We start from the raw sequence: 21,464 nt of genomic DNA, 5'->3' as shown, positions 1-21,464 counted from the left end.
TGCAGCCACGCACAGAGCGGTGGAAGCAATGCATAAATATGAGCAAGGAAACCATGCTAAGCAATCTAAGAGCATATTCAAATGGGCTGCTGCTTAGCTCATTAAAAACAGCTAGTAAGTATGATGACGGTTATCAGATGAGGCAGATAAAGGCAAACCAGGGGGTTTGTAAAGATAGAACTTGATGGCAGGCACAGAAGCAGCATTAGCGAGTGGCATTTGAGTCTGTCTGCAGCATGCAGAACAGATTTACAAGTCAAAACATGGCTATAAACAAAAGTTTCACTGCTCCCTTCATTGCGCTTTAATGCAGCAAGGCCCCTGGTGTAGCTGTTTCCTGTGGGCCTTGCAACATTAACAAAATCATGAATATTCAAGTTAGTGAAGGAAGAAACCCCCAAAACTAATTCCTAAAAGCTTCCCACAGACTACAGAATATCATCTTCAGACGCTCTACACACCAAGAATCCATCGAGTTTTCAATGCTATGCAGTTTCTCAGAGGTTTGGGAAATTGACCCAAATGTTCTTCCTATTTTCACAAACGAAAACCTTAGCTAATGATATTCAAGTCAAAGAGGTTAATTAACAACCAAGGAAGCTTTTGTTAAGTATTCTTGAATCTACACGACAGGTCTGAATTAGTCACACTAAGGATTTTTGACTGCTTAAAACATCTGCTCTGGTCTCAATTAACACAAATAAGAAACTAATTGGAAGACTAAAAGGTGGCACGTAGAGGGAAGTCTGCCAGGCAGCCCTGTGTTCACCTCTTAAATAAAATGTAAAGCAGATTCCTTAAGTGTTTGCAAGAGCAGGATGAACTGGCAGGTTTTAATTATCCGGTGAGCCAGGTGTGATAATGCAGCAGCTGTTAACTACTTCTGGATTCTTCTGGACCCACAGCAGGTGACAGTTCACCCAGTTTGTCACTACACAAGCATGTTCTGCTCAACAAATGGACTGTGCTGTTGCTGGCTTCCTGTTCATAAGGTGGTCAGGACTCTGCCATGGGGATTCCTGAAGTGCACCAGTGCTGGCTTTACTGAAAAGCACCTGTAGACTGCTGCCAACAGACCTTTGTGCCCAGACCCCTGTAACCTGCATGGAAACCTAAGGCAGTGCTGTAGGAACACACAAGCCTTTGCAGCAGAGGTTGAGATTAGACCACAGGCTACATAAGATTAAAAGCAATTGCAGGTTGGTTTAATGAGAATTCCTACCACAAAAGTAACAAAATTATCCTTTAGTGCAAGCAGTAACGAAGCATGGTTTTGCTTCTCATGAAGCAGTGATAGACCCTTGTCCCCACGGGCTCTAAGCTACCCAAAGCCACTGGCAATTGCAGGGAGATGCTGCTCAAATGGCTTCAAAGGGACAAGACCCAGGACAGAAAAATGGGTGTTTGAGCTACTTGACTCATGCTGTTTGTCATCCTTTGACTTCAGAGGTACAGAAAAAAACCTGCCCTCCTTTGCTTCCCATGATCTAAAGGGGTCACAACCACTGGTCGCATGCCAAGCAGCACCCTGGCACAGGATCTATGCCTCAGTGAGCTGCAAGCACACAGATCTCCTTTCACTGCTCTCACAGATTACTGAAGGGTAAAAACAAAGCCTCCTTAGGCACAGCAACACAAATCCTCTCCAGCTGCTAGATACCTTTCTGTATGTCCTAACTGCTACGGTTTATTTTTTCCCCAGCTAGGTAACCAAGAACCTAGTTTCAGGAAGTCTGCTCTCTGCACTTGCATGTTATTTTATGACAAGTTACTTCAAAAAAAAAAAAATAAAATCTACAGGCAGTTCAGAAACATTTACCATTGACACCTGGCATACAGAGCATATTCTATCCCATTAATGCCAGGATGCCTTCCAAAGAAGCTGTTTTTCATCTGCCATGAAGCAGATTCTAGTTTAGCTTGCCAATATCCATACTAGCTCTATTTGGAACATGTACGAGCATCAGGTGCAATTAGTCTAACCTTTAAACCCACGCCACATTTTGGTTTGAATGAAGGTAACACTAAACCATAAGGGGTTACCAACGAACTGGATAAAACGTTACCTTCCCTACTTAAGGCACACAGGCAGAACACTGACCATACGTAACAAAGGTTTAAAAGCAATCCCGTCCAATTCCAATACACTTAAAAATCCAGTGTATAACCAGCCTTAAAAAGTAGCTTTTAATAAAAATAGAGCACATTCTCAAAATATAAAGCATACAGTCTTGCATACTAAATGATAGTCAAGTCAAATTAATGCACAATGTCATTCTTAATGCAGGCAGCACAAGGCTTTATAATAATATAGAACATAATATTCACAAAAGCAAGTTGTTCTTCCATAGGTGGCAACTATGCCAAATTCAATCTAGACCAGAATCTAAACAAGAAACTAGAGTTTAACACCTCCCCACCCCCCATCCTTGGAAGGGATTGTCAAGTCTCTTAACAAAAAACACACAAACACTCAAAGAGGTCAGAAGAGTTTGTGCAAGTTTGTGTTATGGTTTTGCTGTTTGGTTTCCAGGCTAACTGTAACATCAGCAACCCCTCCCCAGGGGCCAGCTACTCTTCAAATATCATTTTCTGAATTCCCGTTTAGTCATTGTCCTCCTTCTACCTGAGATGGAGGCGTGGGCTTGCCATTTAGGGCCATTTGCTGGGGTGGCAGATGCCCTGGAGGTGGCACAGGTGTGGTTTTTAACTTCTTTGTGTCCACTTTTAAAGGATGCTCTTCCTCTTCCTCGTCTGAATCTTGCAAGCCATACTTGGAGAAGTGTGCCACCTGTGTAACGAGAAGAACAAAGGTGTCTCACCTCAGAAACAAGAGTTCAGGCATTTACTTCCAAAAGGCTCCAACAATGAGCTGGTGTAACTGTCAGCTTTACAGAGCAGTTGTGGCAGTTGGAACAAATCCAGCCTCTGTATGGAACACTTGCTGTACACCGGCCTTCAGGGGATTGCAGAACTTGGTGTCACCCACCAAGTAAAGTGCTTCCACTGAGAGCCTCCAGCTATTCAGAGGAGTTTTTACCAGCTTGGTTGGGAAAACAAAAACATTACCTTAAACACCCAAGATCCGGTCTCTGGACGGTATTCCTTGAATCGAGCGCCCTGCTTCCGAGATACAGACTCGAGTCTACCCTCGTAATTCATCTCTGCAAGTCGTTCAGGGCTTTTTATCAAGCAACGAGATGTTTTATCTGTAGGCCAGACTCCATCTAATGTCACTTCAGCTCGTCTGTTAAAGATGGAAAAGCACGTAAGAGACTACAAGGTTTTGATGCAAAGCTATCAAGGCACACACAGGAGCTGAAAATTGACCATGTCGACTCAAAACAGCTTTTAAAACAAGTTCTTGGTTGAGAAACTTTAAAATGTCTAGCAGCTGTACAATGCTGCAACCTGAGTGTACAATTCAGATGTAGATTCCTTTGTAGCTGCCTACAAACACAGTACCCTGTCAGCATTATCAAAACATCCTTACTCACCACTGCCACTATAAAGTACTTATTTTTCTTAAATTACCTATTTAAACCTTCACCAATAGGTGGTTTTCTTTCATCGTCAGGGTAAACAATCACTTCTTTCCTACGGATATGTACAATGTCATCCAGATTTAAGTTTGTTAGATTTACTTCTCCTTCAAAGTAAATTGATCCATAACCTGTAAAGCAGAACAAAAGGTGAGCAAACATCACTATTAGCCCATGAAAATAATCTTGACAGACAGCCACACTCGTATAGTTCCTGCCATCCTCCTCCTTTCCCCAGCTTACCGCCTACCTTTGCTATGGCTCCAGAACAGAGTACAAGTGGCTCCACTTCCCAGTGTGAAAATGCTGAAGATGTTAACAACTTTTTTTTTTTTTTTTTTTAGTCAACACTTGCATGGAAAGCTTTTTGTATTGATACTGCCCACACAAGTACCCAGCACACCCTTGGCTTTATAGCACATTTAGAAAAGTGTTCTAAAAATACTATGTTATGATTTTATTTTTATATAAAAGCAGTAAGGAATACAGTTCAGGCTGAAAGCTCTTCACTAGAGCTCAGTAAGCTCAAATGTAGGCAGTAACTGAGATGGAAACAGTGATCTGATATGCAACCTGCTCCAGAAGGCTGCTACAGGTGCTTTTTTATTTTCACATTCAAGTTTTTCAAATCATCCCATAACACGGGTTGGTAGCACTACCAGTCTGAAAGATTTCTAGTCTTTGGTGTAAGCTGTTCAGAGCGCAGGAGCACTGCTTATAATTAAGCTGAAGGTAGGGAATTCAGACTCAGGTTCCATAGCTTTAAAAAAAAAAAACTCACTGGTTCAACTAGAAAAGCTGTGTGCATTTACCTTTACGGCCAATGGTGAAGTCAGTCACAATACATTCATTTCTGTCGTTGGTAAATCTAGCAAGCTCCTCCATAGACGGGATGGTGTAATAGCCAGCTCTTGTTAGAACAATTCCTACAATGGAAATGTCAATGAGAACTGGGCTAACAAACGGCAAGACTGCCAATTTTACCATTTCAGGAGTTTCAGTTGTCCAGGCTTGCAAAAGAAACGGAATGCAGGTTGCAAACAAACTGAGAATCAGTACACCAAAAGCAAACAGAAATGCCTTCACTCCAGAGCCTTCACAGCACGTTTAAGACAACTGCTATGCAAGTTTCTCCAGACACATACAGCAGTACTTGACAGAAACACTCTTCTAGCCTAAATGATTTGGGAGCACAGGTAAGCAGCTTCTGCATTTAACAGTCTCCAATGCTTTTTTTGTTATCAATTTGTCTAATGATCTTTAAAACCTACATAAGCTTTTCACATCCACGTCTACTTGCCATTGTGGCTTCTGAAAACACTCATTCTCAACATCACCTGTTGCTTTTATTAGATGCAAGTATAAACTGAAACTGAAAAGGAGAAACAAATCTCTTCACCTTTTCCAGACCACTCATGTTTAACAAAACTAACAATCCCCCACCTCTTCACTTATAAAGCTGTATATAAGCTATGAAGCCTTTGTTAAGTGAAAGCTACCCAAGACCTCTCAATTTCCTCCTCCCTCCTACTTCTCCAGTTTTACTACCACACCCTGAGACCAGAACTGAAAGTACCGAAAGAGAGGTACTAGAGAGGTCCACAGAGAGACATAACCGTATTCCATGGCCCCCTCCTTTCTTGGCAGCTTCTAAAACTCTGCACCTGGTATTTACTGAGCATTTAAATAGATTTATAACCAAGATCTTTTGCCTGAACTGTAGTCAGCTGTCTACTATGTAGAACAACTACTGATCAGGTCCTCCTCCTCCCCTTCATGGAATCTCACTACATCAGTGTAGCATAAAACAGGGCAATTTTAATTAACAAGTTTAATTGCTTAGTGACTCAGCAGGAAGATTCAGCATTAGATATGACAATGAAAAACACGATTTGTATCTGGAAGAAAACTGGAGGGAGAGAAACAAAAAGCTGAGGATCTAAAACAGCAGAAGAGAACTTTACAGAAGCATGCATGAAGTGCTGTCAGGAGCTGCCTGTCTATAAGGAATTACTGCTGCCCACCCACAAGCTAACCTGCAGGATGCACATGATGCATGGTTTCAGTCTCCTCTTCACGTTCATCTTGAAGGGAATCGTCGTGAAACGAGGCATCTTCACTGCTGCCTTCCAGACCATTTCGCAAGGCCGCCCGCATATTCAGAGCCACGATGGTATCGTCCACGTTGTTCTGGTGTTTGTGCACAGTGTTCTCGGGAGTCTGGGGGATGGGCTTGGCGATGGGGTTAGTGTAAAACCTGGTCACTTCATGTTGATCCTCCTCTTCCTCTCGCTCACCATCTTGTCTGTGGTTTTCATCAGAAGGTACTGACAAAAAGAACCTAAAGAAAAACCAAATTGAATTGTTAGCTCTAACAAGGGCTCCAAGTGGGGCCTTACAAGGGCAGAGCAGAGGGGGACAAATTTAATACACAAAAACAACTTTAGTAATAGGACACATTCAGATTAGCGAAGTTTCCTTGGAATTCCACCTTGCTGAGGAGGACTAACCAAAAGAAAAGGTTTCTCTCACTTCAGGGTGAGGTTTAGCACTCAAGTGGCCTAGTCTCTCTCTACAGGGAATGAGGACAAACATATCCCGAAAAGTTACCCCTCTTTGAACTCCTGAGTTTGGGTGGAATGAAGTGGCACGTGACTACACAGGAAGAACAGACGGCCAGTTTAAGAGTAAATGAATCTCACAGTACGTCCACTCACTTCCAGTGAACAGCTAGGATGGCATCCCTCAAAAATAACTACCTACATTATTAACGATAATTTAGAGACAGGCATAGCCAGGCATAGCCATGGACCTGCAGCAGCCATCACCGTACCGGTCTCCGTTCTCTGGATATTCTGACGGAGAAGCCAGGTCTTCGTTTTCACGATTGACAGGTGAGAACAGACTGCTATTGTTGAGATTCTTCAAAACCAACTTCTTGATGCTCTTCCTAAAAAAAAGGACACAAAAAGACAAAACAAAGGGAAATTGGGTTATACCCACTGCAAAAATATATACTTCACACTTAATTTGAGTGTTCCAGGGAGCAGAAGCCAGTTGTGTAAGACCTGTTTCCACACCTGTTATATACAAAGTCTTCTGTAAGAGCACTGCAGTAGCTGAGTTACTACATTGTTGTGTGTTTTTTTTTTGAATTTCATTCAAGGCTTTGGTTTGTGAATAAGTGTAAAAAAGTCATTGAAAGCTCCAAAGCCCACGTTCAGTAAACCACAGAGTTATCAGTTTTTACAGAATGTTGCCTTTCTAGCAGAAGCACATAAAATGTGCTTTCCAGAAGCACATAACCCTGTCCCGCAGATGCAGGCTTTTCTTTAGTACAGGGACACTTTAGGAGCAAATCAATGGCCATGCTAGGACCCACTGCCTGTAGTGTGAAAAGCACTGAAGACCAACACCAATTACACCTGCAAGAAGAGTTTAAGCATCTGTTTTGTCCTGAATTTTCATTCATTTGGTGTTTTTCAATAAAACACAGAGTAATTCCATACTCTGCTCTCTCCCTGGAAAGTGAGCAGATGTTTCAGGCTAAGTTAAACAGAAACTAAGCTCATAAAGATTACAAAACATTATTTTTTAAGTGTGTGTCTAGAGGGACTTTCAGTGACTGATTCATCTTTGAAGTATTTGTTTTAAGTAAAAACGAAAGCTTTCTAAAGCCCTTTTTAATCTGATTGCCACTGGTATGCTTAAAGACCGAAACCAAAAGCTTTTTTTTTTTCATTACAATAGATCCACAGCACTGCTATTCACTTCTCACAGAAACAGCTGTGTATCTCAAAGAGAACCAGCATTAGGCTGTGAAATTATCATAGATCTTCCTTCAAACTGGTGGCATTAACGAGCCTAACGACTCTATTTCACATGCAGGAAGCTGTATGCTATACAAACTTTCGTTATAACAACTTCTGATTTCATACTCTTCATTCCACTCATCACCATGTTTTACTGCTTATTTGCAGTTAGCAGTTTAAGCTGATGATTGTCATCTCCTCCCCAGAAAATATTTCTCTCCAAATTATACACCAGTTCTGTTATTGCTATTGATATTTGAGCCAGGTCACAAGAAGTGATGGGATTTACAACACTACGAAGGACTTAACCTGATCAGAACGGGAGCGATACTACAGTTATTCTTGTACTGCTTGCTCCCTCTACCATACACGAAAGGAACACTAACTTGGGCATGAACGCGCCGTTGGACAGGGACGGCTCATCATCATCGAGACCATCGAAGAGCTGGGATTTGGCAGAGCCAGCTGACTGCAAAGCTTTTGGTCGCACTCTGGTTGCGGGGCGCGGAGTCAGTTTGTAGTGGGTGGGTGTCGTTAAGGCCTTCTGAGCTGCTGGGTTTGTTGGTTTCAGCCTCTGAAACACAAGGAAGCAGAATTTGAGTTTCTATACCGTGAACCATAAGGTTAGTTAGCCAAGGACCTTATAAAAGCAAGGAGTGTAATAAGCAAATGGGGAACCAACAAACAAGGACAGACACAAAGCTGGCTGATGACAGGTAATACAAACAATGCCAAAGGCCAGAATTCCCCAGTCTTGCATTGATGGGCCACCAAGAAGCCACAAGCTCTGCTTTCAGAGAGCCAACCTGGACTTCAACGGTTAAGGGGGAAACCAATACGAACAGGAGGATTTGGGATATTCCAGGAGGTCTGGGGAAGCACATAAAACTTCAGGAATGCTTAGAGGAAGTAAATGGGGGAGGTGCAATGGAGGGGGACAGAGAGAATGAGCATGAACAGGCTGGTTGTGTGTAAACACAACTTGTCAGCACACTTCTGACTTGAGCCCCGCACCTGACCACAGCTCTCCCCACCATCTTCTTATTAACCATCTTTGTGTTATCTCACCTTAACCTGGGTGTGAAAACACAGCTGGGACAGGCATGAGGGAATTTGGGGCCAGCAACTGCAGTTGTCCTGGTGAGGCTATCAGCCAGGCAGGGGAGTGGTGCTGACACCGAGGGAGCAGTGAGCACAGGGTGAGCAGTGAGCACAGGGTGAGCAGTGAGCACAGGGTGAGCAGTGAGCACAGGGTGAGCAGTGAGCACAGGGTGAGCAGTGAGCACAGGGTGAGCAGTGAGCACAGGGTGAGCAGTGAGCACAGGGTGAGCAGTGAGCACAGGGTGAGCAGTGAGCACAGGGTGAGCAGTGAGCACAGGGTGAGCAGTGAGCACAGGGTGAGCAGTGAGCACAGGGTGAGCAGTGAGCACAGGGTGAGCAGTGAGCACAGGGTGAGCAGTGAGCACAGGGTGAGCAGTGAGCACAGGGTGAGCAGTGAGCACAGGGTGAGCAGTGCCTGTGTCTCTGCAGCAAGCTGGGGTAGGCAGCAGGCAGGAGACGTGCAGAGCAGGTAGGGGGGGCTCAGGACTTGGGCAGGGGGACTGGGCAGACAAAGGGGGCAATGCAACAGCCAGCAGCCTGGGAAGGAGCCCCCTGGGCCCAGGGGAGCACTGTGCTGGGCTCCAGAGCTGGGCTGGAGGAATCCCCAGCCTCTGGAACTTGTCAGGGCAGCGGCCATTTATGCCGTCCCTTAACACTTAAGCCTGAGAGGTGTGCTTGATTGGTTTTCAAAACAAACCGACAGCTCAAGACTGTCATAAGCCACGCTCAAGCTAAATACTAAAAATACTCCAAGCACAGACAGCTACCCATCCTCATTCTCAACTAGCAGCAGCGAGCATAATGAACTCCAAACTCAAGGCTCTGATGTATCAGAAGCAGTAAACAAAGCACCAGCACAAGCTTGTCCTGGATAGCATTAAAAAACAAAAACAACAAAAAAACACCCACACCACAGAGTACAGGGATGGTAGGTCACTAAGTTACTCACTTTACTCACTGTTCATCTTAAGTGAAGACACGAGAGAGAGCACAACATATGAAGTCATCTCAAATCTTTCCCAGAAAATTAGTTTAATACACTCACCTCTTCTTTCTTCTTTGGATCTGACATGGGGTTTCTGAACAGCGGGGAATCTCCGAAGGGTGAGTAAGTCAAGCTATTGAGGTGCTGCTGAAGGACCGCCTGCTGGGCTGCTGATGCATTAGGGTCTGTCAGTGCTATAAAAAGAACATCTGTTTTTAGCATTCAACACATTTATCAACAGAACCAAGGTAGACAGGAAAGACAACGCCCCAGAGATTTCTGTATTGACTTCACCTTTCTTTCCCCCTTTTCTTCAATCCCCATTTCTACAGAATTCTGCAGGAAGAACTCATCCTGTTCCTTCATTAGTATTTGGAACCCCGTTCAGTAAGTTTTTATGTGTGAAAAGCTGAGGGCATAGAGTTACCCAACAGCAGAATGAGCCTGGCCTGCCAAAACCTTTAATTAATAATCTGATTTCTGAAGCATTAATGTCAAAGCTGCTGCAGTGATCAAACTTAGAGCTCTCTGCATAAAACGGCCTCTGAAACTTGTCCACCTCCTAGCATCTACTTGTAGAATTAATAGGAACTAAGAAGTGTTCACGCTATGAAATATTTAAGCAACATAAAGCACCCTAATTTTAATTCTAAGAAAAAGAGACTGAAGCTGTGCATTCCCAGAGATGACCAAAACAAGACCTTACTGTCAGACAAAGTCTGCAAGGAGCTCAGGAAGAGAGTGTGAGACAACTGGTTCTTACCAGATTGAAAGCTATAGGAACTGAGCAAACATTGACCCCTGAAACCTTTCCCTGAGCTGTGCCACTGAAGGCAATACCTACAGAAGTGAACACTCAGACCACCTGCTGATGCACATCACTGAAGGCTCAAGCTTAGAAAATGCAGAAATGCAATGGAAGCAAGACAAGTATGTAGAACCTGACTGCAATATATTGAGCAGGTATTTTCTCCTGAGTTTCATTGTGGAAGCTTATAAGGTTGGTCAAGCATGATTTCCCCTTGGGGAATCCATCCAGACTGCTCCTGATGACTTTCACGTTGCTCACGTGCCTGCAAATGGTTTCCAGGATTAGCTGCTCCACCACGTTCCCAGGGCCAGACCTGAGGCTGACTGGTCTGTCACTCCCTGAGTCTTCCTTCCTGCCCTTCTTGATGACCAGAGTGATATTTGCTTTCTGCCAGTCCTTTTTTTTTCCCTCCACTCCACACTTTTCCCAACTGTCAGAATTATTCCACATTTGGGAATAGCCCTGCAATGACATTTTCCCACTCTCCCAGAACCTCTGCACACATTCCCTCCTGACCTATGGGCTTACATACGCCAGCTTTGCTTTAGTATTCCCTCACCTGATCCTCTTCCACCAAGGGTACATCTACCTGCCTCCACCCTTTCACCCTTGTTTCTGGGAACTGGTGTTCCTGAAGGCTGGCCTCGCTGGTAAAAACTGTGGCAAGAAGGATGCTCAGGACCCGAGCCTCTTCCCTGTCTTGTGTCACCAGGTCTCCATCTCATCCAGCAACAGGCCCACATTTTACCCAGCCTTCCTTTTGCCACCCTCCCACTTACAGAAGCCCTCCTTGTAGCCTTTGACATCACTGGTCAAGTTCTGTATAGGCTTTAACTTCCTAACTTCATCCCCAGATGCTCAGTGTCTGTGTTCCCTACAGGTCACCTGTCCTTGCTTTCACCTTCCATCCTCCTTGTCTATCTGTGCAGGCCTCCCGGCATTTTGCCTGTTCTGCTCGTTAGGATGGACCACTCCTGGGCTTGCAGGAATCCTTGCACATTACCCAGCCACACCACCACACAGTGCTGTGGACCACCCCCTTCCCACCACCCAGTCAAAAAACATCTCCCTAAAATTGCCACCTCAGCGGGGCTGCAGCATCAGTTCCGTATGCTGTTCATACGAAGTGTTCAGGTCTGCCAAACAAGATGAAGGCTGCTGGAAGTGCAGAAGTGGTGCAGTTCTAATTTTCAGAACGACAGGGCAGTGACTGAATATAAAGAGCAGTCATCTGACCGATGGTACAGCTTACTCACTAGTTAAGTCTCTCCAGCTCTCCTAGCTAGGATCACTGAAGAAGCTACTGCCACATTTCACCCCCCCCTTTCTTACATTATAAGAAGGGCCTACTGCTGCTGCCCCAAAGTTGATTGATGGAAAACATCTTGGTAATATTGAAGAGAAAGCCTTAAAATAGCTGCGACTATTAATAATGTTAAGTAACTTTGTATACATATAATATTAAAAGTAATTCAAACACAAACAATTACCAGAAAAGAAGTGTCATGGTCTATTGATGCCACTTCTGTTCTCAAAGAGCTCCTCAAACATTCTTTTTCACTCCGTACCATTTCAGGGGGATTTATCAACATCTTTAGGAATGTTTGAAAGAAGGGAGGAAGCAGCAATTAAACCTGGGTTAATGCACACTTACCTACAGCAGGCTGAGGGGCTCCGAAGCCCAGAGTTGCAGTTGATGTATTGAACCCCGGTGCTCCAAAAGCTCCTGTTCCCAGTGTTCCACCAAGTTTAGGCTGGGTATTTCCAAATAAAGAAGTCTGTCCTGCCCCAAGAGCTATGGGGGAAGAGGAATGTTATTCACTATAACATTGACAAATTTAGAAGCCAGTTTATCCCACAAAGAATCAATTATTTGTTAAATTGCAAGGAAGATTTGACACGCCCACATCAACTCAAGACTCGTGTGGTCAGACCACCAGAGACTTCAGAGGGTGCCATCAATTTTTGGAGCCACTGGCCACCACCATAAGCAATGCCACTTGCAATTTCTAAAATGTTATCGAGTGCATCATTATTCTGCTCTGCTTCGTTCTGATTTGAGACAGAGATTCGTGACTTCAAGGTAAAGCATCTAGGGCCACAGCACGTAATACAAATGGTATTTTATTATCAAAGTTTGAGGACTATGCTTAAGCTAATAAACTGTTTACCTGTTCCAAACCCTGTCCCAATTCCAGTTCCCAGAGTCCCAGTTGCAGGCTTATTTCCAAATAAGCTATTTCCAGCAGTGTTGGCACCAAAACCTTCAAGGACAGAAACAGTATCTCATTAGTCTAAAGCTAAGAAATTAAAAACATAAATAAACATCACCAGCTCAAAGACAGCCCTAACATAGTTAAGGTCAAAATTCACGCACCATTTTCAGCCATGCATGTTAAACATGCAGCAAGAAGCTACTTAAGTGGTAAATTAAATATTTAAGTTATGAACGTAGGACTGAAAACATTGGTATAAGAATTCACCACCTTGCTTTCTTAGACTATTAAGTTTGTTACAGATTAAAAAAAATTATAAAGCCAGAAAGGACATTGCGACGCTGTATCAGGCAACAGAATGTAACATTAAGTTTCTTCAATGCCTGGAAGAACAAACCCCTTTTTATACTGTTTATACCACACACGCACTTCTGATTCTTACTGACAAAGCAAGTAACAACTCAGGTTTGTAAGAGTGAACTACTCAAAGACATCTAATCCAAATCTAGCAGTAGACAGGCTATTTTTTAAATTGAAGATTGTGAAACTATTAAATGTTGATTAGTGTAAAGACAGAATTAAACTAGAAAACTGCAGTCATGGACCAAGATCAGAAACACCCTAGGACCGAACTCCACTTTTCCTATAAACTGCACTAGCACAAGGAATGCAGGGAAACCAAAACACACACTAGAATCGATATCGTTTGCTAAACAGGGACTAAAAAGCACTGTCAATGTGCTAACTACTGTGGCTACTTAGAGAGCAGCAGAACAAGAAACTTGGAAGCAACTTCCAAAAAAACATGATGATAATTTACCTAAGCTTGATTACCAGAATCAACTATGTCCTCTAAAGCGCTGCCCTGTCAGTCTAAGAGCTTGACAATTTATTCCCTCTTTCTGGAAGGCTGGCATGGCAGAGTAATCATGTTTTACTTTTTTTTTTTTTTCCAGATTTAAAAAAAAAAAAAAAAAAAAGAGGCACATCAGGATCTTTAACATCCTAAAACCATTCCTGCTTAATTTTATGAGTACAGTTTCAATGCTCTCAACTTCAGGAGTAAAAAAAAGATTAAAAGAAAAACAATGAAGGAAGACTATCATTTACCTGAACTACCACTATACATTGCCCTACTTGATAACCCACTCATTTAACACTCAATATTTAATGGTGTCAGAGGCCAACATTAACACAAGACCCAGTTCTTGGGACTTTGTTTTTCAGTGTGAAGAGTCAAAACCAGCTACAACTGAAACCAGAACTGTTTCATTTTCTCCTTGCTCCAGTATATTTCGTTGTATCTGCCACCAAGCTATAGGTATCACTATTTCACCCTATTTTCCTCCGGCACTCCTTTGCAAAGACGGAGGTTTAAGAGGCTATTAATACACTATGCTGTGTGAGTGCTTTGATTTTAAAAGTTTTAAGTTACAGGTTAGGTCTTCTTAAGCACTAAATGAAACAGTGGTACTTTTACTTCACCATCTGCCTTGCAAGTCAGGGAATACCACCAAGAAGAAAGGTATAAAACACCATCCAAAACGTTCCTCTGCAGCAAAATTCATCAGAAGCATGGCTTACCTGAGAATTCTAAATTCATAATCATTTAGCATGCGATATTCAGCAGCCAGGTATGTGGTATATGCAGTATATTTTAAAGTGATTGAATCCCACTTTTTTTTATATGTACCAAAATTGGAAGTGTTTGTATTGGTTCCTAAAGTCAGGGTTGGTTTGTTACCAAAGAGCCCGCCGCCAGTGGTTGTGCCAAACGAGGGAGCACTGGTCGTGGTGGTTCCAAATCCAGCCGGCTTGCTACCAAACAGGGTCTGAAAGGGAAGAAAATGAGAATTTGAAACCTGAAAGACTGAAATTAAAAGAAATTGTATTAGCTTCACTGCAGGCAACAAAGCAGAAGTAAAGCCAAGCATAACTTTGACCACACAACCCAGACTCTCAAGAATGGTGTTAGTTGCAAGCCATGTGCACTAGCATACAGCAAGCACCTTCTGGAAATAACTTTTTCCCTCTTTTACCCACCTCCACAGAGCATAGATTAAAACCTAAATAACTGAAAATCTTGACTCAAGTTCATTTTAAGTTAATATATAAATCTAAACGCTTGTATTTTCAACGCCACATTGAGGCACCCCTAGCGATACAGAATTACAGAATTCTGTGATTTGATATCATAATATCAATCTGTGATCGATGTCACAGAAGGCTGTGATTCTGTATCAGAGGGCATACACAGGCAGATGTTCAGTCTCTCTCACTGTCTCTCATCACTAGAGACGAGAAGTTCTATCATACATGCTTATACCTTGACTTTGCAAGACACACACAGTTTTTGCCTCTTCAGTGCCTTAGTTTAGACAACACTACTTTGAGTGAGGTCAACACACAGTAACAGGACTCTAGAAGCCATTTAAAAAAAAAATTTATTATTCAAGGCACGGACATACCGAACCGCCAACACCAAATCCTGTGTTAGTTTGTCCAAAAAGACTAGTTCCCGTTCCAAATCCAGTACCAGCATTTGTATTGGCAGCTGTTCCAAAGAGGCCTCCAGGCTGCGAGGGCTGGGTTGCCCCAAAGAGACCCTACGAAGAGGAATTATGTTAAATTATGTTAAGATAATGCTTCAAAGCACTTATAATGGCAGAACAAATATAAGAAGTCTGTTAATAAAGTGATACTATAATATTTCACCTTTTGATAGGGAAAAAAGACAGCTAAAAATCATTTCATAAGCTTTATTAGTTCTCTGGGAAATTAGTTACATGTTCCCAGCTTGAGAGGATATCGGAATCTCCTCCCCACTTTGAATGGCAAAGATGGGCAATAGCCATCCCATCCGGTTTTCTGGGAGAAGTTACAACACACGCAGAAAGAATACAGCAAGAGGTTTTGGCTCCAGATGCACAATGCAACAAGCTACAGCTATGCAGTGCCTTTCTACCCTAAGAGCCCACAAATGCGGCTCGTTGGTCGCCAGAAAGTACAGAATCCTCAGTAACACTCAGTGGGAATTTATGTAACTGCTTTATTATTTGTTATCTGCGTGAACATGATTGGAAATACTTGAGCTGGTGAGAGAGCAGAGTCTTTAAAGAGAATGGGAAATGTTACTTGTTAACAGCCATGCTGCTGCCCACTTGTTTTAGTTGGCAATAAGTTCCTAGATCAGACAGTAGCATTCAGAGCTTTGCATCTTACTTTTAACAAAGCTGTATTACAATTGGACGAAGATGCGAAGAACTATGTAACAGCCTCCTCTGCGTAGCTGTAGGAGATATAACACAATTTAAAGCTTTCTGGTTTCAAACAGTTTATCTTACCATCGTGTTTGTGTTTGGCTGCCCCAGCGTGTTGGTATTGCCAAAGGAAAAGCCGGTGTTCTGCGTTGTTGTGGCTTGACCAAAAGGTTTGTTGAACAGGCTCGTAGTTTGAGGCTGCTGACCAAAAAGCCCCCCTGTCGTTCCTGTTCCAAAGCCAGTTGTACCTACAACACAAACAAATTACAGATTTGTTGGCTTCGTTAAACCAAATGAATTGGTTTAAAAAAAACAAAACAAAACTCAAGAATTTATCCAAAGCCATGCTCAGTGTATTCAAGCAGGAAAAAAGAAACGCCTCAACCCAATGGAACAGCACGACACACAGTGTCAATACAGCACAGCACCTGCATTCAGATGGAAATGGTTTGTGTCAAGTGTTTCATCAGGTTCTCCTTGTCCTGAAGTCCGTGTGAGTATAACACTCAACAATTATCAGAAAACTTCACCTGACAGGTAGATCTGACCAAAAATATGCCACTTTTGATATGGTCGGCTCGTCATCCGTTGTAAAATGGAAACTGTCCCATTTGCACCTGAAGAGAGCTGACTGGGCAGGAGGTAGATACAGTCCCCTGCTTTACAAAAACTGTTCTATAACCCACACAACTTTTACTACAGAAGCTTCCACCTGAACCTCAAACACTCTCCCTTTTTTCCCCTGATGGAAAAAAAAAAAAAAGTCTGTTCACATGTGATGTGGTAAACACAGCATACACACAGCCAAAAGCTTTTGTTCCTTCTCCCACAACTGTCATTGCTATCTCTGCAGAACTTTCTTCAGAGCTGACTGCACGAGAAATACACGAAGTCCAGCAAGACTGCTACGTTGGGCAGTCTGGGTATTTTAGTACGGCCTCCTCTATGTGGAACCCGCTCAAGGACAGCAGCTCAGCTCAGCCCTGAAGGGCATCAAGCAAGCCTAAAGGACAGACAAAGTTCTAACCTCTGAAAGCAGCAGATAGAATTGTTTCTGTTTCTATCAGCTGTAGGATTTTGGCCTTCTGTCTCCATTTTAATTCCACAAATGCAAGTATCTACTTACATCTAAGTTCACGACAAGAAGCCGATTAGTTCACATGATAGAATTTGCATTCAAGCTTTTCAGCAGCATTTTCTTTACATTAAGTTCAAAAAGGTTCACCAGATGATCAATCCAACTGACCTGCAACTGCCAGATATGCAACACCCGGCTTTTATTTTCCATCCAAGAATGGCACAGGGTGGCACAACAAACGTGTCTAGACCCTAACCCTGAGGTACGGTGGAGAAGAGATCCAGGCAAAGTCTAATCAGGCCAATACATTAACAGGTCAAAGGAATGTGTCTGCTCATCAGCAGAAGTAAAATCTTGACTTCACCTTTAACCACCTGATGCTAGCACCCTGGTTCACAGAAACACTATCCTGGTGGTTCTACTTCAAATTGTTTTACTCTTCCACATGAGCTAGCTGACGTTCTTGTAAAGACAGATGCTCGAAAGAACTGTTTACCAGCAAAGCTTTGGGGATGCAGACAAAGCACACAAATGCTGAAGAGCAAACCAGTAAATATTTCTATGGAGAAGAACCTGATTATCAAATGCTGACAATGCAACTAGTCAGGCTCTGAGCTCACTCCAGCACTTCCTCATCTTTTTTCATGGGCGAATTTTATGGAGCTTAACAAAACGTTTGCATGTTCAGTCACAGTGAAGACAGACATTCGGCAGTACTTACTAGTTCCAAAAGCAGTTTTATTCTGTCCGTAAGAAAAGCCTGTATTAGTAGTAGAAGAGCCAAAGAGTCCTGTAGCTGTACTTGACGTAGCCGTAGAAGACCCAAACAAGCCTGCAGTTGCTCCTGCTCCTACAGGGTTTGTGGGGCCTTTCCTGTTTGCCTGGTAGTCTTCTAAACGGAGCTCCTAGTAAAGGAAAATCCAAATCTCTTTACACGTTCTTTTTATACAGAATAAGATGAGAACAGTGTTGATAACATGTTTACACAGCTTTCAGGGTGAACGTGTCAAGAACAGCTGGTAACACCTCTACGTTTTTAGAAATAAGGGCAGCATAATCAGGACCTGAACTTATCACTGCTGTTCACATTTGGGCTTTAATTTTATTTCTATGGGCTTTTACAGATCTTTTGATTAGACTTATTTTGAAGCATCAAATAAGTCAACTTGAACGGAGAAGCTTCATGATTAAATCCTTGGGAACGTTTGTTTATAATAAACAACGCAGTTTTGTCTGGGGTTCTGCCATTTCATCAGCAGAGGATTGCTCCCAGCAGGATCTCTTGCCCTTCTGGTACATGGCAAGAGAGAATTTCAGCTCTTTAAAAATTATAATTTTAAGCATTTAAGACCAACATGATGTGTCTTCCTTGATGATGCCTCTTTTGTGAGAGACGCAGAAACTGAAAGTTGTACTCATTAACGAGCATGCACAATACTTACTACAGTCACAAAAAACCTCTGCCAGAAACAATACTAAATAACAGACAAAATAAACACGTGTGAATATTCATCTACTGACCTCAAGAGATTTGCTTTCATATTCTTTCATAGCAGTAATGCACTGGTGCTTGGTATTAATGTTAGTGCTAACTCCAGATTTTACCATAGTATCTGTACCGGTTGGTGGCTGCAAGAGAGGAGAGAAAGGAATCAAAAATATATCCATATCCATATCATACCTGGATGATATACCACATCCAGACAGGTTTTCATCGATACCATTACTTTCTTGTCAGACAGTGTTAAAAACTACACTTACTGCAGGAACTGAAGCAGGACATTAGCATTATCTCACAGCTGGGGCCTCACCCAGTGGTGACACATGTTCGGTGGCAATCAATAATGAAATTTACCCTAGTAACCCTCTAAACAACGCAGTGAAATCATTTGTTTTATTTTCAACGCAGTTTACGATACAAATCCTCCAGCTATATCCAGGGATTTTATTATCCCTGATGATTTGTTTCCTTTTTTTAAATTGTACTACGTAGAAACTCACAACCGATGCCCCTCTGACTCTGCCCAAGTTGATCACCCTTCTGCCTACAACCGGGGAGGCCGAACGAAGTCTCAGGCTGTTAAATCAGTTTGTACAAGCATCATCCCTCTTCACTTCTAAACTGAACAGATATTTGGGAAAAGGAACGCCTCTTTCAACAGCTATCAGTTACCCCATTTCCACGACATCTGCTCTTCCAAGCCACCCTCCATCTTCAACTGCCACAGAACCTTCAGGACGGATTATTCTACCCTTACTTAAAGGGAACTCAGCCACAAAACACGCACAGGGAACCAGTCTTCAACTTTCAGTTTTCATTCCCAAAGCCATGATGACTTATGTAAGTGGATTACATTTATTTTGTCCCACATTTGGAATTTTTTAGCCCTTTCTGCTCTGAACATTTAGCAGTGATCACCGTGAACTCTGTGACACCTCCTGCTTCCCTGAGAAGACTCAAACTTTTGAGCTGGTTTCTCTCTTCACCTCTCACACAGCAGTAAATCTAACAAGTCTAGATAGGGCATTACTCCACAGTGCTTCAGAACTTGTCAAATTCAGAATAAAAGAAGTACATACAACTAATTCCAAAGAGCTAGACTATTTCCACTGCAACGGGATATTTTCAAGCTATTTCAGACTACCACATACTGTACACATGAACTTTTTTTTTTTTTTAAAGAAAAAAGAAAGCTCAGCAGCCAAGACAGTGCTCTACACAAAGAACTGTAAAACGTAACATTTCCTATAGTAAACAGGCTGGATTAAGAAGGAAAAACAGAACTTACATTGAACTTAATGGTTGTGCCAGTTGGAGCAGCAGTGAAACTAGTTGGGCCGAAGAGAGAGCCAGATGTACTCCCAAAAGGATTGGAAGTTGTGTTTGTGGTTCCAAAGAGGCCGCCACTGCTGGTGCTTGTTCCAAAGTCTTTAAAAAAAATAAAAACAAGAAGATCAGTACAAGGACAAACTTTAATTTTAAATCTGAAAGTCAAATGCTCTATTCAAATTAGAAAGCATTTTGGAAATGGAAGAAACTGTTAAAAAAAAAAAATTGAGCAGTACTGGAAACGTGTAGCCTGTCAACGCACGACAGATTAGCCCCCAACTCGTCACCCCAGGAAATACTACAATAACCACAGCAGCCAGTTCCATCCTCTTCCTGACAACACCACTAAGGAAATGATGTGCACAAAGGGAAACAGTGAAGTTTCTATTTCTCTTCTCAAAAGTGTCTGCAAGTTGTTGTTTCTGCTTCAGGGAATTACGGTAGAGTTTAAGAAGCATTTCAAACATTGCAGTGCCAGAAGCAGAATCAACCACAACTGCCCTGCAGAAAGCAGAATAAAAAGCTAAGATCAAGCAGAGCCAAAGGACATTTGAGAATGGAAAGTACCAGTTGACTACCAAACAGGCTACAAAATCTGTAGCTGTCATTTTAGCCATGAATTTTGAGCTAAGCAGTTTCACATCTGGCTACCATGGGTCACAGTAACATAACCACACCCTCTGGAAGAAAAGGAAGACGAACTACACAAGAAAAACATGCTGAAACCTCACATTAACACTTGTATCTGATCCCCACTTATACCCAGCATTCTGCACTTCTCACTCAACAATTAGGAGCAGCTCTACTCACTTCCGAAGCCAGCGGGCTTGTTCTGCGCAAAGGCATTGCTCTGGGACGAGAAGAGCCCTCCACCAGTGCTGGTGGTGCCAAACAGGCTGTTTGACGTCCCCGTTGATGTCCCAAACCCAAAGCCAGTACTTGTGGAGGAGGTGGCCGGCTGGTTAAACGTCGTCGAACCAAACAACCCTCCTGAAGACAGAAACAAGCTGTTAATTATTTGCAGTCATTAGCTGCTGGGGTTTTTTGTTGTTGCCATGTTTTGGTTTTAAGTTACTTCCTTCTTTCAGGAGAGGATTTGCACTACAGCTGTAACACTGCTGCAATACCTGGCTTTGTCTGTGTGCTGCCGAAGAGGCCTCCGGTGTTGTTGTTCGACCCGAAGGCTGAGGTGCCAAACGCTCCTCCACTCGTAGTACCAAAGCCAGCATCTGAAATATCAGCGACACCGTTTAGATGAAAGCATATTCTGAACGAGCAGTGAACACTGTCACTGTCCTCACTTCCAAAAAGAAGTCAGTGTCTGACCGTGCACTAGTGAAGGGGCACGCTTAGCACCTGCACAGCCAGAGCAGCAAAAGGCTGAAGCCTTGAGCCAGCCACTGCGACGCGAGGCACAGACACCCAGCTCTGTGCCACCCTGCAAGCTCTCCACTGCTCATCATGGAACTCGGGAGCAAGGCAAAAAAAGCCCGTAACAGAACTGACGTGTTGGTTTATCCCCCCCAACAAGACAGATGTGGTGATGTACAGCCTGCTTTAACGGCCAAACCCACCTCGCTGTGATACTTATAACGTGCACCTCCAGAAAACTCCTTAGGTTGCAAGCTTCTTCCTTCCAAACCCTCCCAATGTGTTCCCGTCCTGATTGAAGGACTTCCCCCCAACCCCAGCAAGGCTGCCTTCACCCGGCTTCCGAGTTTCTCCTTTTATAAGGGGAAGTTTTATCACCCGCATGTGGAATTCTGGTGGCTACTGAAGGTAAAAGCTTGTGCTAGCTGAGAGCCCTGGGACTCCTGAACCTGATTCAG

At 43.0% G+C, this 21,464-nt stretch overlaps 1 protein-coding gene across 2 annotated transcripts in view; it reads right to left on the bottom strand.

Moving 5' to 3' along the window:
- NUP98 (nucleoporin 98 and 96 precursor) overlaps nucleotides 1-21,464 on the bottom strand; it is a 36,053-nt gene that overhangs the window by 12,669 nt on the left and 1,920 nt on the right. The window contains exons 3-20 of one of the 2 annotated variants that reach the window (XM_084493881.1): nucleotides 20,763-20,864; nucleotides 20,446-20,625; nucleotides 19,595-19,734; nucleotides 18,327-18,434; nucleotides 17,527-17,710; nucleotides 15,812-15,975; nucleotides 14,936-15,073; nucleotides 14,161-14,299; nucleotides 12,423-12,515; nucleotides 11,906-12,046; nucleotides 9,501-9,634; nucleotides 7,741-7,928; nucleotides 6,376-6,492; nucleotides 5,579-5,883; nucleotides 4,355-4,468; nucleotides 3,535-3,673; nucleotides 3,070-3,247; nucleotides 2,627-2,791 (exon numbers count right to left, since the gene is read on the bottom strand). In XM_084493881.1, coding sequence (XP_084350007.1) covers nucleotides 2,627-2,791; nucleotides 3,070-3,247; nucleotides 3,535-3,673; nucleotides 4,355-4,468; nucleotides 5,579-5,883; nucleotides 6,376-6,492; nucleotides 7,741-7,928; nucleotides 9,501-9,634; nucleotides 11,906-12,046; nucleotides 12,423-12,515; nucleotides 14,161-14,299; nucleotides 14,936-15,073; nucleotides 15,812-15,975; nucleotides 17,527-17,710; nucleotides 18,327-18,434; nucleotides 19,595-19,734; nucleotides 20,446-20,625; nucleotides 20,763-20,864 — 2,729 coding nt within the window. The remainder of the gene's footprint in view (nucleotides 1-2,626; nucleotides 2,792-3,069; nucleotides 3,248-3,534; nucleotides 3,674-4,354; nucleotides 4,469-5,578; nucleotides 5,884-6,375; nucleotides 6,493-7,740; nucleotides 7,929-9,500; nucleotides 9,635-11,905; nucleotides 12,047-12,422; nucleotides 12,516-14,160; nucleotides 14,300-14,935; nucleotides 15,074-15,811; nucleotides 15,976-17,526; nucleotides 17,711-18,326; nucleotides 18,435-19,594; nucleotides 19,735-20,445; nucleotides 20,626-20,762; nucleotides 20,865-21,464) is intronic. The other variant, XM_084493882.1, reaches the window with a different exon arrangement.

The sequence above is a fragment of the Aythya ferina genome (assembly GCF_964211825.1).
Source record: "Aythya ferina genome assembly, chromosome: 1".
Taxonomy (NCBI): Eukaryota; Metazoa; Chordata; class Aves; order Anseriformes; family Anatidae; genus Aythya; species Aythya ferina.
This window is presented reverse-complemented; position numbering and strand designations above follow the sequence as displayed.